Raw genomic sequence first — 14,844 nt, 5'->3', positions numbered from 1 at the left:
TGCCCACGCACACAGGCGCCCGAGTTGGGGAGGGGAAGAGGACGAGGGAGAGAGAGAAAATCCCAAGCAGGTTCCGTGCTGTCGGCGCAGAGCCCAACCCCGGGCTCGGGGCTGGATCTCATGACTGTGTATCATCATCTGGGCTGAAATCAAGAGTTCCGCGCTTAGCGGACTGAGCCGCCCAGACACCCTACGCGGTCATCTTTAAAATCCTGTATTTTAAAAAAGAGTTTCAAAATGCATGAATACTATTTTTTCACTTACTTTTAGCACGTGCTTTATTTCTGTGTGTGGGTTCCAGTTATCACTCGGTGCAGTTTAAGGCACTTCTTCGGCATTTCTTGTAGGGAAGACCCAGATTATGAGGGGAACATTTACTCTAAAAGTGGAAGAGAGACACTCTCCGAGAACCGTCCATCAGGTGAACACGAGAGTGAATTTATAGGGCAAGTTCAGAGCATTCATGGCTCAATCGCTGGATTTTCTTGAGGACAGGGACTCTAAGTTCATCGTTCAGAATGACGAGGGAAGTGTACAGTGTGACTGACCGTCGAAGGTTTGAAGAAGAGTTATGGGCCAGAGAACCGAGGTAAGAATAGAACGGCGCCCATCGAGGCAACCCTGCCACCCGACTAGGAATTCATTCCACGATGCTGGGTATCGTCCCGAGGTTCTTAGAAACAAATTCTAACCCAGGCTCACGGCAGCGCCCCGTGCAGCCATCCAGCCTATTCGCCCTCTACGGGGCGCTCTTCAGAGGGAGGCGGCTCCCAGCAGGCCTTGCAGGGTGACTCAGGCGTCATCTCTGTGACGTGTAACACCCTCGACGGGTGGGGCTGGCGCGGTGAGGGCGTCCGCTTTACTCTCTGTGAGGAAAGTGAGGCGGTGAGGGAGGAGAGGCTGAGGAGGAGGCCAGGACTGGAAAAGAACTGCGGTAGAACCGACTGGGGACGTGAGGGGTGGGCCTTTACGGGCGGCGGCAGGGGCAGCATTGCCTGCGAGACGGTTAGACGGTTATCTAGGCTCGCGGCCGTCAGTTAACTAGGCCGCAGCAGCCATGGCGGTCGACTTTGGGGACCACGCCAGCGGGTTCCGCCACACCGAGGTGATCAGGTTCATCAACGACGAAGTCCTCATGAACGGCGGTGGGCCGGATTTCTACGCGGCCTTGCGCTCGCGGCCCTGGGACGAGGTAGAGGAGCGGCTTCGGACGGTCCTGGCCGACCCGCAGGTGCCGCGCGCCACGAAGAGGGCCTGTGCGTGGAGCGCGCTCGCCCTGAGCGTGCGCGTGGGAGCCAGGCAGCGGGAGCAGCAGGAGCGCCAGGCCCGGCGGCTGCAGAGCCAAGTGGAGGAGCGCGAGACGGCTGCCTGGGCCCTGGCCTCCGAGCTGCAGCGGCTGCGCGGGGAGAGCGAGTCGGCGGTCGCACAGCTGCGCTCCACACAGGCTGCGCTGCGGCAGACTCTGGTCGAGTGTGACGCGTTTCGCGGGCGGCTGCTCCAGGTGGAGAGGGCCTCCCCGGTCGTGCCGCTGGCCCGCGAGAGAGTGCCTGGGCCTCCGGCCGAGCAACTTGGGGCCATAGCATGGCCCCGGAATGCAGATGTGGTGGCCAGGGGGCTGCGCAGCAGGCTGTATTTTGAGGCCCGGGTGCCGGCCCCGGTGGCTGTTCTCTACGTGCCGGGACCCCCGAGGCCCTGGGCTCAGGCCGTACAGCCCGCTCTGCCAGTGCCCGTGCGGTACTTGCTTCCGTTCCGTGCCCCGTTCCCCGTGGGATTCCCCGTCTCGCCACCTCTGCCGCCAGTAGTAGTCATGGATGCAGAAGCTGCAGTAGTTCCACATCAGATGCCTCCTCTGGGGATCGGGCCACCTGGTCCACGTGCTGCAGTGGGCTACCAAGAGGGGATGGTCCCACGGTGGGACCCGAGGAGCTGCAGCCAGGCGGAAGGTCCTGCGATCCTCCAGAGTGCAGTCCCCCTGAGGGACGTCAGAAGCCTTAGCCAAGAAGGTCCGCAGCGGCCTCAGGGGATGGTTCCTGTCAGAGATAGCTGGAGCCAGAGCCAGAGCCAGGAAGAAGATCCAGAGAACACTCAAGAAGTGGTCCCCCTTGGGGATAGCTGGAGCCACAGCCAGCAAGAAGATCCCGAGAGAGCCCAGGGGACGGTTCCTGTCGGGGAGAGCAGGAGCCACAACCAGGAGGAAGGTCCAGAGAGGGCCCAGGGGGTGGTTCCTGCTGGGGACAGCCGGAGCCAGAGCCAGGAAGAAGGTCCAGGGTGGGCCAAAGGAATGGCCACCCTTGGGGATGGCTGGTGCCAGAGCCAGGAAGACCGTGCAAAGAGGGCCTGGGGGATGGTTCCCGTCGGGGAGAGCTGGAGCCACAGCCAGCAAGATCAAGAGGTGCTCCAGGGGGTGGTCCCCCTTGGGGAGAGCTGGACCCAGAGTCAGCGAGAAGGTCCAGAGAACCCCCAAGGAATGGTCACCCTTTGGGGTAGCTGGAGCCAGAGCCGGGAAGAAGGGCCAGGGTGGGCCCAAGGAATGGTTCCTGTTGGGGATAGCTGGAGCCACAGCCAAGAAGAAGATCGAGAGATGCCCCAGGGGGTGGTACTTCTTAGGGATAGTTGGAGCCTCAGCCAGGAGGATGATCTAGGGAGGCCTCAGGGGATGGTCTCCTTTGGGGATATCTGGAGCCAGAGCCGGAAAGAGGGTTCGGAGAGGCCTTGGGGGGTGGTACTCCTTAAAGATAACCAGGGCCAGAGCCAGGAAGAAGGTCCAGAGAATCCTCAGGAGATGGTTCCCTTTGGGGATAGTTGGAGTCTCAGCCAGGAAGAAGGGCCAGCAAAGGCCCAGGGGATGGTCCCCTTTGGGGGTATCTGGGGCCTCAGCCAGGAAGAAGGTTCGGGGCGATCCCAGGAGATGGTTACCTTTGGTGCCAGCAAGATGAATAGCCGGGAAGAAGATCCAGAGAGGCCCCGGGAGATGGTACCTCTGGGGGCCAGTGGGAGACACAACCAGGAAGAAGATCCAAAGAGGCCTCAGGTGATGGTGCCCCTGGGGGCCAGTAGGGACCACAGCCAGGAAGAAGGTCCAAAAAGACCCCAAGGGATGGCCCCCCTTGTTGCCAGCAGAAGCAGTAGCCACGAAGAAGATCCAGAGAGGCCTCAGGAGATGCTCTCCTTGGGGGCCAGCGGGAACTACAGCCAAGTAGAAGGTCCAAGAAGACCCCAGGGGACGGGGGACAGAAGACGCCATAGCCAGGAAGAAAGTCCAAAGAGGTACCCCCCGGGGTTTAGGAGGAGCCACAGCCTGGAAGAAGGTCTACAGAGGCCCCAGGCGCCCCCCCAGGGGGACAGCCGGAGCTGTGGTGTGAGGGAAAGCCCAATGAAACAGCAGCCTCAGGGGCAGAAGGCCAAGCAACCAAAAGGGAAAAAAGCTCTGGGTCTCCTGCACCAGGAGAAGTCTGCCTCAGGCTGCGGCCCAGAGAGTTGGGAGTGCCCACGGTGTAAAGCCATGAATTTTTCATGGCGCAAGGCCTGCTATAAATGCAAGGAAGTCTGTGTGGACGTTGAGAGTAGAGGCCTGGACCCAGGACCAACTCACTGATTTAAGAAAGGTAAGTAAGAATGAAAACGAAAGAAAAGACCAATTTCATAAGCCCAAAGAAAAACCAATTTCATAAGACCCTCTTCTGACCAAAAAGTAACTTATGTACCTCACAGAAGATTTGCAAACCAAAATTGGTGTAGAGAGAATTAAAACAATCCGTTATTCTATTACCCAAAGTAACAACTTTTTATCGTTGTGGGTACTACATACACACATAAATGCAAATGTATTTATATACTTTTTAAAATTTACTTGAACAAAGACTGCTTTTGAGGATCATATTCTTTAAAAAGGAACTTCTCTTAATTGCACTGACATTCACAGGTGGTGGATTCTGAATGGCTGATGCCGATTGGCGGACACCCCGGAGAAGCTGAAGTCTTGGAGCCTTCCCCCGCCCTCCCCTCCACTCTCTTCTGTTTTCTTATTCACGTCCCTTTTTCTGAAAGTGCTGTGTCTTTGGCTGGGAACAGCCATGTCTTTTTCGAGTTATAACTATACTGAGTTTCAGGAGCACTGCTTTTCCTGGGAAATGCTATTGTTCCTTTGTACATGGCTACAGTGTTCATGTTTGCTCCTGGTTTTTATTTTATAGGTGAGGGCCTGTTTTTGTGTCTCCGAGCCCCACAGAAATTGTTTGTTGCTGAAGAAGCTGAACCTGTCCCATTAGAAGATCTTCTAAGAGTTTACAGAAATCACACTTGATTCCTGCTGACCTGCACCTCATCGAGACCCCCGTTGGCTGGAGCGGAGAGGAGTGAGAGGAAGTCGGGGAAGAGGAGATGCTTTGGCGCTCGTTAAGGCGGAAAGGAGGGCAAAATGATTTCGTTAGAATTTAATTTCTCTGTTGGGACAAGGAATTAATTTGGAAGAGTTGGGTGTTGTGGTGTTAAATTCTGTGATAGCAAATTTGATAGATAACATTTAATTCATTACACAAATCGTTATTGTCTGGTATGTGTTAAGAGCTAGACTTATATGTTAATATCTGGTGCACACATTATAACTTGATTTGATGAGTTTGGTTAGATACCAGGAGAGAGCCTAACTTGGGATACAAATTACATGAGGACTTCTTTGCCTTGCATAGAGCGTGGCTTTCAGGTAAGCCCAACTGACATAATTTCCAGATATTTTTGTAGTTCTGGGGGTAACAGCAGAGACTTTCATGACAGGACTTGAGTCACCAAATTGCTCATCTCATTGTTCCCAGGTGAGACAAGTGAGCAGCGGCCAAGATCAGGAAAGTGGCTTCATGAAAGTATGGGCAGGACATTTCTGATAACTGTGCTGGTTTCTTCCTTTGAGAGGAACAGCTATCCTTCTGGTTGCCTGAAAGACGGCTGAGTCACTTAGAGAAAGACAGTGCCTGGGGGAGTGTCGGCTACACACTCAGGCCCTCAGCTTTGGGCCACCACCATCCCAAGCCCCTTTCCAGTCAAGAGTGGATGAAGAACAAAATGGATTCCGAGGGCAGACGTCGTGCCATGGACGGTGCTTCTCTCGGGAAAGCTAACTGGATTAAAAAAGAACTGCACCAACATTTTTGGGAACGCCCCCGGGCCCCTTCTCTTCCATTGGCTGTCCGCTCCGCTGAGGTGGGGGGAGCCCCGGGGGTGGGAAGTTCCACCGTCTCCAGTCTGAACAAAAGGTGTTCTTGAGTTCCCCCGGGAAATCCCGGCCCACCAAGCTCAAACTCTTGTCAGAGGTTTCTGATCGTAACAATAAAGAGTGTGCACCGGCCTGCCGTGTCTCCTGGGTGCTGTGTCTCCTCGGGGCAGGCAGTTGAAACCTGCATCTTCCCACGGTCCCACCGAAGTGAGGGAAAGTTCGATCCCACAGACTATTAGGGGGCCTCTCCTCTTCCGGCCGGTCACCCAAGAATGGGAGGAGGAGGAACGTCCCTGAGGCCTTCAGTCCACTGTGATCGTCCCTGCGCCTCTCATTGTCCGCGTCCTCTCACAGTCCCCTGAAGGCGGGCCTCTCTGCTGCTCCTGGGCCCGTGGGGCACTAGAGGTGAGGTGGAGAGGGGGCTTCTGTCTAGGCCGGGAGCCCGAATGCCTGTGTCCAGGCTCCCCGTGTGCACCAAGAAGCCATTTCCCCGAGGCCCCGTCTCCTAGACGTCCAACGAGCAGAAATTTCCCTTCTGCGTTTCTGTCCCGCAAGGCACTGTCCCCTCCCTCCTATGCATAATCCCATCGAGGTGCTCAGATTCCGGAAAACAGCCAGGTTCTGGCAGAAATGTTCCCAGAGGCAAACGGAGTGGAGCCTGGCTGCCTGCTTGGTATAGGGACAGGGAAGGGGCAGAGAACTGATCCTACCCCACCAGCTTTTTCTCTCCCCTCAGTCCTGATAACCGGCAGGCCTTGCTTACTAGAAGGGAGCCCTAGGGAGGAAGAGAACCATCAAGGACATCAACCCAGAGCTAGGTTTTCTGGGTTACGGGCTGGTTTTGTGATACTCTTGTGTGTGCTCATAGCTCCCTGGGATTTGGGGAGGATGGGACACAGGTGGGACTTGGGAGTTTTCCAGAATAATCCATTTTGATGTAATCGGTTATTCCAGATGTCACTACAGTTGCTTCGTTTACGGTTTCAAATGGACTCTGTTGGCATGCCTTTAGGTCTGCATGAAAGCAAACTCACCCTGTGCATAGCTTTTACATAGTTTAATATTATCACAGTCTTTCAGGGTTGACTTTTTCCAAAACAACCTGAATCATTAACGTTGTCAAATCACTACTTTTTTCTGGGCTGGGTACACACACAAAAAAGGTAGCAGGTTTCTGAGGCCAGAACCTGGGCTTTGGAGTTGGAGAGACCCGAGTTCAGATACTTGCTCTGCTATTCACTAGCTGTGTGATGTTAAACAAGTTACTGGACTTCTCTGAGCCCTCAACAAGTGGTTGTTCCTTTCCTTACCCTCAGGGTTCTGCTCTGGATGCTGTGGTAACGAGTACAAGAGATTATTAATGATGCCAAGAGCTACCACTGAGTACTTCCTATGTGCCAGACACTCTAAGCACATTACCCCTTTTAGTGACTGTAAGGTATGAATAGGTACCCATATTGATAGTTCTTCAAGGAGCACCTGGGTGGCTCAGTTGGCTAAGCGTCTGACTTCGGCTCAGGTCATGATCTCACAGTCTGTGGGCTGGAGCCCCACGTTGGGCTCTGTGCTGACAGCTCGGAGCCTGGACCCTGCTTCGGATTCTGTGTCTCCTTCTCTTTCTGCCCCTCCCCTGCTCACACTCTGTCTCTCTCTCAAAAATAAGTAAGCATTAAAAAAAAATAGTTCTTCAAAGTGAGTAGTATTACCCCCATTTTACAGATATGGCAACTCCATACCCAAATTTGGGATTTTGTGAAGCCTGGCTTCAAAATGAAATTTTACTTGTTCTAATGTCTGTGTTTTTCCCATTATTGTACCCTAACATTTTACTCTGATATATTTGCACGTTAGCCTGGATCGTCAATGCCTAAATCCAATGAAATGATGGTAATGGAGAGACTCGGAAGCATAGTGGCAGTCTGGTGGTCATGGCCAAGCTGTTCTTTTGGAATTTCTCAAGCTTTGTGATGTGACCGCCTAGGCTGCTGCCAGTGAGTAGGACCACTTATTATCTCATGACTGCAAGACAGAGAGGGGGTGGTGGTGGTAACTTAGGTAGTGGAAGCGATTTGTATTTGATTCAGCAGACCAGCCTCATGAAAAGTTTGTATAGAGCTGAGTTCAATACTGTTAAGATAGAGCCCATCTTGACTGCTTATCTGAAGTCTGTCTGAATTCCTTAGTTTTTGTTTTAAGTGGGTAAGGTGCCAGCCGTAACAGTCTAATATATATGCATGTATACTTTTCAGCGACGAAGTAGGGGGAAAGGAGACTTCAAAAGCTTCAGATTTGTGTTGCAAAACGGAGAATAGAATGGATGTGTTCTAGATCGTGGTACCAAATCTATGACAGAGTGGCAAAGAAATACATAATTTCCTTACCCCATGCTTTGTAAAGTCTCAACGCCGAATGGCAGTGGGTTCGTAGTCTGTGGTGCAGTGTGTTTCTCACTTCTAGCATGTGATAGAGTGAGTGCGTCCACTGGAACTAAGCCTCACATAAACTTAAGGATACCGAAACAATCCTGGCCTAGGACCGTGTGAGGTTGCTGTTAAACAGATTTTTCTCATGGACTGTGTTTGTTCTTTGGCACTTAAGGCTGGTGTCCAAGACCACAATGAAATAGGCAGAGGAAGTGCTGCCATACCGGGTACCCATACCCTCGAGGGACCTAGTACAATTCCTTGAGTACAACTTCCTATATGGTTCACACTAGATGCACTCAATGAACCGAAGAATCCCTCCAGTAAGGTCAGATCCTGGCCCATCTAGCCCAACTTCTCTGGGGCATAAAATGATTGTGAAAAAAAGCATCCTACCCTCCCTACTGTCAACTCTAGAGGCAAGAAATGCCAGTAGGAATCCCTAGCTGCTTTTTCTTACTTTATACATCAAGCAAACAGTGCGCATGCAGAGAACGCTTCCTGTGCACTGGGCACAGCGTTAGGCAACGTGGAAGTCCTTATTACTTCCCTCTACAATCTCCTGTTCTATTAGAAGAAATGAGACAAATCTACACCAAACAGTAGTTATCAGCCTTTTCATCAATTGTTACATCATATTTTCTGACCTGGAGATGTCAGTTTTTAAAAGGTTCTGTGTATCAAACAGCACTATTTAACAAATGATTATTTTCTCACTTAAAATTAAGAAAGCACGTATCTTGGGGCGCCTGGGTGGCTTGGTCGGTTAAGCGTCCGACTTTGGGACTTCGGCTCAGGTCATGATCTCACGGCCCGTGAGTTCGAGCCCCGCGTCGGGCTCTGTGCTGACCGCTCAGAGCCTGTAGCCTGTTTCAGATTCTGTGTCTCCCTCTGTCTCTGCCCCTCCCCTGTTCATGCTCTGTCTCTCTCTGTCTCAAAAATAAACGTTGAAAAAAAAGTTAAAAAAAAAAAGAAAGCACGTATCTCTCTAAGGTTCCCTCGCACAAACTTGATACAATTCCAAATAAGTGGTCATTTGTCATTTACGTTTAGGATTTTTGTGAGGATTCAGTGAATATTACTATTACCATTATTATTACATGCAGCCTGCTCATGGGTGAATGGACCATTTTACTAGGCTCTCTCTAATCCTGACAATACCTCAGAACCCATCATTACTACCTTCTTAAGCTTCTGTGAACTCTATCACGTGCTTCTGTGAGCACACATTAGGAACAATCTGTGTAGAAAGCTAGTAGTTTTAATACATGTTAAATACCGGTAAGTGTTAAAGGATTTTTAAAAAAAAATACAAGTTGAGTGTGTATCATTTTGGGTTACAGACCTTCCAGGGTAGCTGGATGGTTTCAAATTGTCCCCCCAGTCAACAGAAACAGTTGCTGAGAAAGTTAACTTTGTTTTACTTGGAAATAATATGCAGTGTTCCAGCTCTACTTGTGACATTTGCTAGCTCTTCATCTTTTACGTTTATACCTCCTATTTTAGGTTTGATTCTTCATTCTACACTACCTTACAAAAATTATTGCACACAGGGCAGAAACCTGTGATTACTTTTGTGGGGGGTAGCGTTTAACTTTACCCCAGTGTTTATAAGATGATGGCAAACAGATCTCTGAGAGTTTTGCCTGTAAGTAGAAGTTTTAGGATATTTAGTCCCATTTATTTTTTGCTTGATATATATTTACTTTGATAATTTCAGTGGCCATATTGGTTCCAGGAAACAAAAGGACAGAGCAAGTATTGAAAATTTCATACCTTGGAGCGCCTGGCCGGCTCAGTCAGTGGAGCTTGTGACTCTTGATCTCAGGGTTGTGAGTTTAAGCCCCACATTGGGTGTAGAGATTACTTAAAAATAAAATCTTAAAAAAAAAGAAAATTTCATAACTTTACCACTACAATTCCTGATATTGTCCAGTTTTGAAACTTCAGAACATATATGACATGCTTTGGAAAAGACTCCTACTATTGAACTCCCCACTGATCGATGTTTCTAGCATTTTTTCATGAAATATTTATTCCTGGGAAGGAAAAGAAAAATGATGCCAGTGTTGCATCTGTAACTACAAAATGCATTCAGAAATCGACCATTAGCTGTTTGGCTTACTGGGTTATGATATTTCCTTCGCCAAATTTTGGTGTTCGTGGTGGATAGATCAAAGTGGTCGTCCATGTTTCAAAAACATCAGCGGTTTCTTTAAAAATGTTTAAAAAAATGTATAGGCAAAACAACAGTCTCTTGTACTTTAACCTTTAGGTTTAAGCTCCTGTGGCAGAACTTTATTTTTGAGCTTCCAAGAAAGAGAACAGATTTTTAGAAGAAAAGCTGGAGCCTCCTTTACAATGAAGTGATATTTTCTTGCATTGCTATCATACCCAGAGTGCTCCCACTCAGGATGAAGGGAGGTAGAAAGAAGATTCAGTCATGATCCAAATGCAACTGGGTTGATGAAACCAGAAGGGCTACATGATGATTATTTTTTTTTTTTGGTCTGTCAAGTGCCAAGATGTGTGATGTGAAGTGGTGTTTCTATAAAGCAAAACGAGGCAGACCACAGGATAGATGTTGGTAAGCAATGGATGTGAAAGAAGGCAGTGTCAGAAATGATGTACTCCTTTGAGAAAGCAAGAAACCACACTCTCTGCAGAGGGTCCTCTCCACGAAGGGAAAGAGGAGAGGGGAAACGAAGGTGCTAAGTAGGTCAGGCACTCTGTCAGGATCTGGATGGACCAGGAGGAATATACCATTGTAGGTTCTAGTCACATCACATACGTTATTTCATTTTATCTTCATGGGGAAAGATAATTAATGCCTGGCAAAGAGTGGCCTTCATTTGGTTGAGTAAAAGGAGAAAAAGGCAAATTGGGCAATGAGACCTTACACGTGCATCCAGGCCCGCCCAGGATAGAAGACGCCCAGGCCACTCAGTGTTCTCTTGCTTTACTTTCATTTTTTAAAGTTCTTGTTTAAAAAATTTTTTTTAATGTTTAGTATTTATTTTTGAGAGTGAGAGAGACAGAGCATAAGCGGCAGAGGGGCAGAGAGAGAGGGAGACACAGAATCTGAAGCAGGTTCCAGGCTCTGAGCTATGAGCACAGAGCCCGACGTGGGGCTTGAACCCACGAACCGTGAGATCATGATCCGAGCCAAAGTCAGACACTAACCGACTGAGCCACCCAGGCACCACTAAGTTTTTATTTCAATTCCAGTATAGTTAACACACAGTGCTATGTTAGTTTTGGGTGTGCAATATAGTGATTCAGTGTTCTATTACTTTATATGAGTAAGCTGATGATCTAGACAGGCCCGGACGGATAGACCTTGACTCTGTAAGAGCCTTTCAAAACATACTAATCAATGAGGCCCAGGCTAAAACAGTGTACCTGATCTCATAAAGCATATAGATGGACAGAGACATGCTACAAGTCAGGGCATGAGAACAGTTGACACTTGAGAGGTATAAGAATATTCTAGGAGTCGGGGCACCTAGGTGGCTCAGTTGGTTAAGCGTCTGACTCTTGATTTCAGCTCAGGTCATGATCTCACGGTTTGTGAGATCCAGCCCCACAATGGGCTTTGTGCTGACAGTGTGGAGTCTGCTTGGGATTCTCTGTCTCTCTTCTCCCTCTGCCCCTCCCTCCCTCTCAAAATAAATAAATAACCATTTAAAAAAAAAGAGAATATTCTAGAAGTCAAATACAGTTGCTAGATAGGAGAACAAAGCCCGACCAATTCAGTGCAATGACCTCAGAATTAAGGTTGGGAGGCAGAAGAGGATATCGGTGAAACACACAAGCTCAGAAGTCAGCAGCCTGTATTCAATTCTCAGGCCCGACAATGACCAGTTCTTTGTGCCACATTGAGCAAGCTACCTAGGCTCTTGAGTTTTGGCTTCTCCGTTGGTAAAATGGAGGTAATAATTAAGAATAATAATACTTAATTTGCTTCATAGGGCTGTTGATAGAAATAAATGAGATAATGCATGCAAAGTGCTTAGCAGGAATGCCTAGAATGTAGTATGCGGTTAGCAAATCTTAGCTATTAATCCAAGAATGAGACCTCAGAAGCAGGCAAGAATTTCAGCTTGAATTAGGAAGCATCCTCTAAGTCACGAAGGAGGTAAAAGTAGGACACGTACAAGGAAGCATACATAGCAGACAGAAAGATCAAGAACTTGCTGTCTCAAGTAGGTTGTGCAGGTTTAGCATATAAGTGGAGTTCGATGCCCCACTGTTGTTCCCCTAGAGCCCCCTCCTTTCCTCCTATTACAGCTCTTCTCTCTAACCTAAATACCTACCACGGTGTCTGTCACACAGTAAATGGCCATGATGCTGGTTGAAAGAATAAACATACTTAAAATAGGCTTAAACACACCCACCCCTGTCTCTGGCTTCTCACTTACAAAACAAAAGGGCATTTGAAAAATTAGCCTCGTAGATAAACTCAGATATTATCAAAAGGAGGTGCTCTTTGCAAGACATTTTTTTTTCTCTTTCTCATTTTTGTAAAGGAAGTGAATTTTAGTAAGTGCAGAGAGAATGTGTAAACTCACCACAGGTGCCAAATCATAACACTGTCACAGGAGAATTCACACCTATAGATGAGCTAGTTGAAGAACAAAGTTAGTTTTGAAAGGTTAGAGAAGAAGATTTTGAAATGTCAGATCCACTCTATAAAACTGACCACCCTTGGCATCATCCTTTTCATCTACCTGGGTTTGAGAAAAGCCCAGGACATTTGAAATGAAGACAATTAGCACCTCAGACAGGGCATCCACATGCAAAATCCTGTCACCTCTCAGAGACCTCAGGAGGTGACAAGTTTAGATACAAGACACTTTCAACCTTGGCTGACAGTTTGTCAATGCTCTTATGTTTGACTTAAATGGCATCTATATTTTAAAAGGTGGTAGTTTGCTTTAAACTGTGAAGCTCTCTTCCTCTACCTCATGATTTTTATTTCTTAGGTCGTTGCAAAAACAACAAGAACAAAAATCTTTCCTCTGTTGGGTGAGATCTGAGGAAATAGCTCTTGCTTCTTGCACACAAATGAGCTCAGTCCATTTCCCTTCGGTTTCTCTCTCAAAAGTACTCTTGGCTTTTGTTAAAAACACAGAATGTGAAAGCTGGAAGTGGCCCTAAGGGTCATCTGGTTCAAGTCCATTTGACAAATGGAGAAAGTGAGGTTCAGAAAGAGAAAAGTGATTTAGCGGTAAAACATGGAGTATAATTTGTCTTTCATAGCTGCTGGATTAATCCTCCTTGCAACTTATTTTGCCGTTCCAAAGGTGGGCCAGAGGCACGTACAACCAAGTGTGTGTGTGTGTGTGTGTATTTCTCTCTTATTTTCTTGAGAGCACTAATTTCATTCATTCACTCACTCAACAAATGTATTTAAGTATCTAAAATGTTCTCGATGGCGGGAGGAGGGGTTCCTGGCTGGCTCAGTCGGTAGAACATGCAATTCCTCATCTCAGGGTTGTGAGATTGAGCCCCATATTGGGCATAGAGTTTAATTTAAAAATAAATAAATAAATAAATAAATAAATAAATAAATAAAACAGATTAAAAACATAAAAAATAAAGTGTTCCAGACAGAGGATACAGTGGTGGTGAATAAGGTACACAAAATCCCGCCATCACGGACCCTACATTCTAGCTCAGGAGATAGGCAACAAGAAATTAATCAGAAAATTCTGCTTCTAAGTGGATTAAGCTTGTATTTGGGGCCCATTCATCCTCACTCTTTCTCTGTTGGTGCCTCCACGATCTCCATTGCTCCCCTCTGTCATTCCCCCCCCCTTCCTCTCTCGTGGGTATGGTGAGAGAGAGAGAAAGAAGAGAGCCATTTAAGACCCTCCTTCTCTACACTTTCAAGCTCTCAGCGTGAAGTTCGGAATTTGCTAAAGTCAGGTTCAGTAATGGTGTAGCACTAGAGTGAAGATGTCAGTATTTTTCATCAACACTGCAATAGTGGGCTGGCCCAGCTGTCAGCTTGCCGGCGAGATGACAACGAGGTACTGGATGTGAGAGTTGTATTATTACCTTATAATTTATCTGTTCTTTTTTTATATGATTTTAGTTGTGCTGAACCCCATCGTACCTGGCTGCTTTGACAGGTGTGCTATTTTAGCAACACGGAACAAAACAGAGAACGAAAAGAAGGATGCATGGTATGCTTTTGCTGTCAGATCCAGGTTGCTCTGTTCCTAAGTTTGTGGATGATTTGTTCAGGGTTGTTCAGAGACAAAACAAAGCAAAACTTGGGTTTCATTTTTACCCGTGTGACACCACGTTAGCACAGTTCACCTCACAGGTGGGCTGCTGGCCATATGGACTCAATGAGGGCCTGGCTCCCCTTTCCTATGTCCTCCTTTCGTGTTCAAAATTCCACCATTGTGATGAACTCTGAACTAATCATTTGCCAGCTCAAAATACAAAGAGTTCAGGGTGGGTTAACTTCTCGAGGCCTTAACATTGGTGTATGCGTTCACTTATTAGATCGATTTCTTCCTTGACCCGAAGCATGAAGAAGGGTGAGAAGTGGACTTGACCATAAACAAGTGAGGCAGAAAGATGAGGAGCCAATCCTGGCTCAATACCCCAGAGCTATCCCCAAATATCATCTTGAATGCTGTTTTATTTTCTTTGTTTATTCTTGGTGTTGTAAGAGGCTTATGCTTACACTTCATCTACTAAGGTTGATGGATTCTAAGGTTGGGTATGCTCCAATCAAGGAGAGTCACGAGGTGCTTGGCTGGCTCAGTCGCTAGGACATGCGACTCTTGATCTCAGGTCGTGAGTTTGAGCCCCATGTCGGTGGGTAGAGCTTACTTAAAAAAAAAAAAAAAAAGAAAAAGAAAAGAAAAAGCTGAGTCACTACTAGCTGCCACTGAAATCTCAGAGGATTGTTCTCAAACCTAGCGGGTGGCAGACAAAAGTCTGGCTTTGGTACAAGGCAGCCCCATGCACCTGATCCATTAGTAGGGCATGTGAGGATTTAAAAATTGTTCTCTCAACCTTGAGCTCACGGCCTCGCCACGTTCACAAGGAACTAGGAGCTGAAGTTGTGGAAGAGATACAACAGACACATGACTTCAGTTATTTAAATTCCAACTTTACAAGTATTTTACATAATCAAAAGGAAGAATGGAGAAGGCCATCCAGTTTCAAGCATTAAACAAAGTCTTATCC

The 14,844-nt window shown here is 47.6% G+C and overlaps 1 protein-coding gene and 1 long non-coding RNA gene across 2 annotated transcripts; both read left to right on the top strand.

Moving 5' to 3' along the window:
- Positions 1–212: 212 nt before the first annotated feature.
- Positions 213–4,195, top strand: TEX13D (TEX13 family member D). Its single transcript, XM_053892080.1, has 2 exons — positions 213–2,961; positions 3,025–4,195. The coding sequence occupies exons 1-2, from the start codon at positions 1,058–1,060 to the stop codon at positions 3,593–3,595; spliced, it is 2,475 nt and encodes an 824-aa protein (XP_053748055.1). The 5' UTR covers positions 213–1,057; the 3' UTR covers positions 3,596–4,195.
- A 307-nt stretch (positions 4,196–4,502) lies between these two features.
- On the top strand, positions 4,503–5,341 carry LOC109260132 (uncharacterized). Its single transcript, XR_002076881.2, has 2 exons — positions 4,503–4,702; positions 4,812–5,341. It is a non-coding gene; the product is annotated as an uncharacterized LOC109260132 (long non-coding RNA).
- Positions 5,342–14,844: the final 9,503 nt, after the last annotated feature.

Source organism: Panthera pardus, unplaced genomic scaffold (genome assembly GCF_024362965.1).
Source record: "Panthera pardus isolate Hobbes unplaced genomic scaffold, ASM2436296v1 HiC_scaffold_27, whole genome shotgun sequence".
Classification (NCBI taxonomy): domain Eukaryota; kingdom Metazoa; phylum Chordata; class Mammalia; order Carnivora; family Felidae; genus Panthera; species Panthera pardus.
This window is presented reverse-complemented; position numbering and strand designations above follow the sequence as displayed.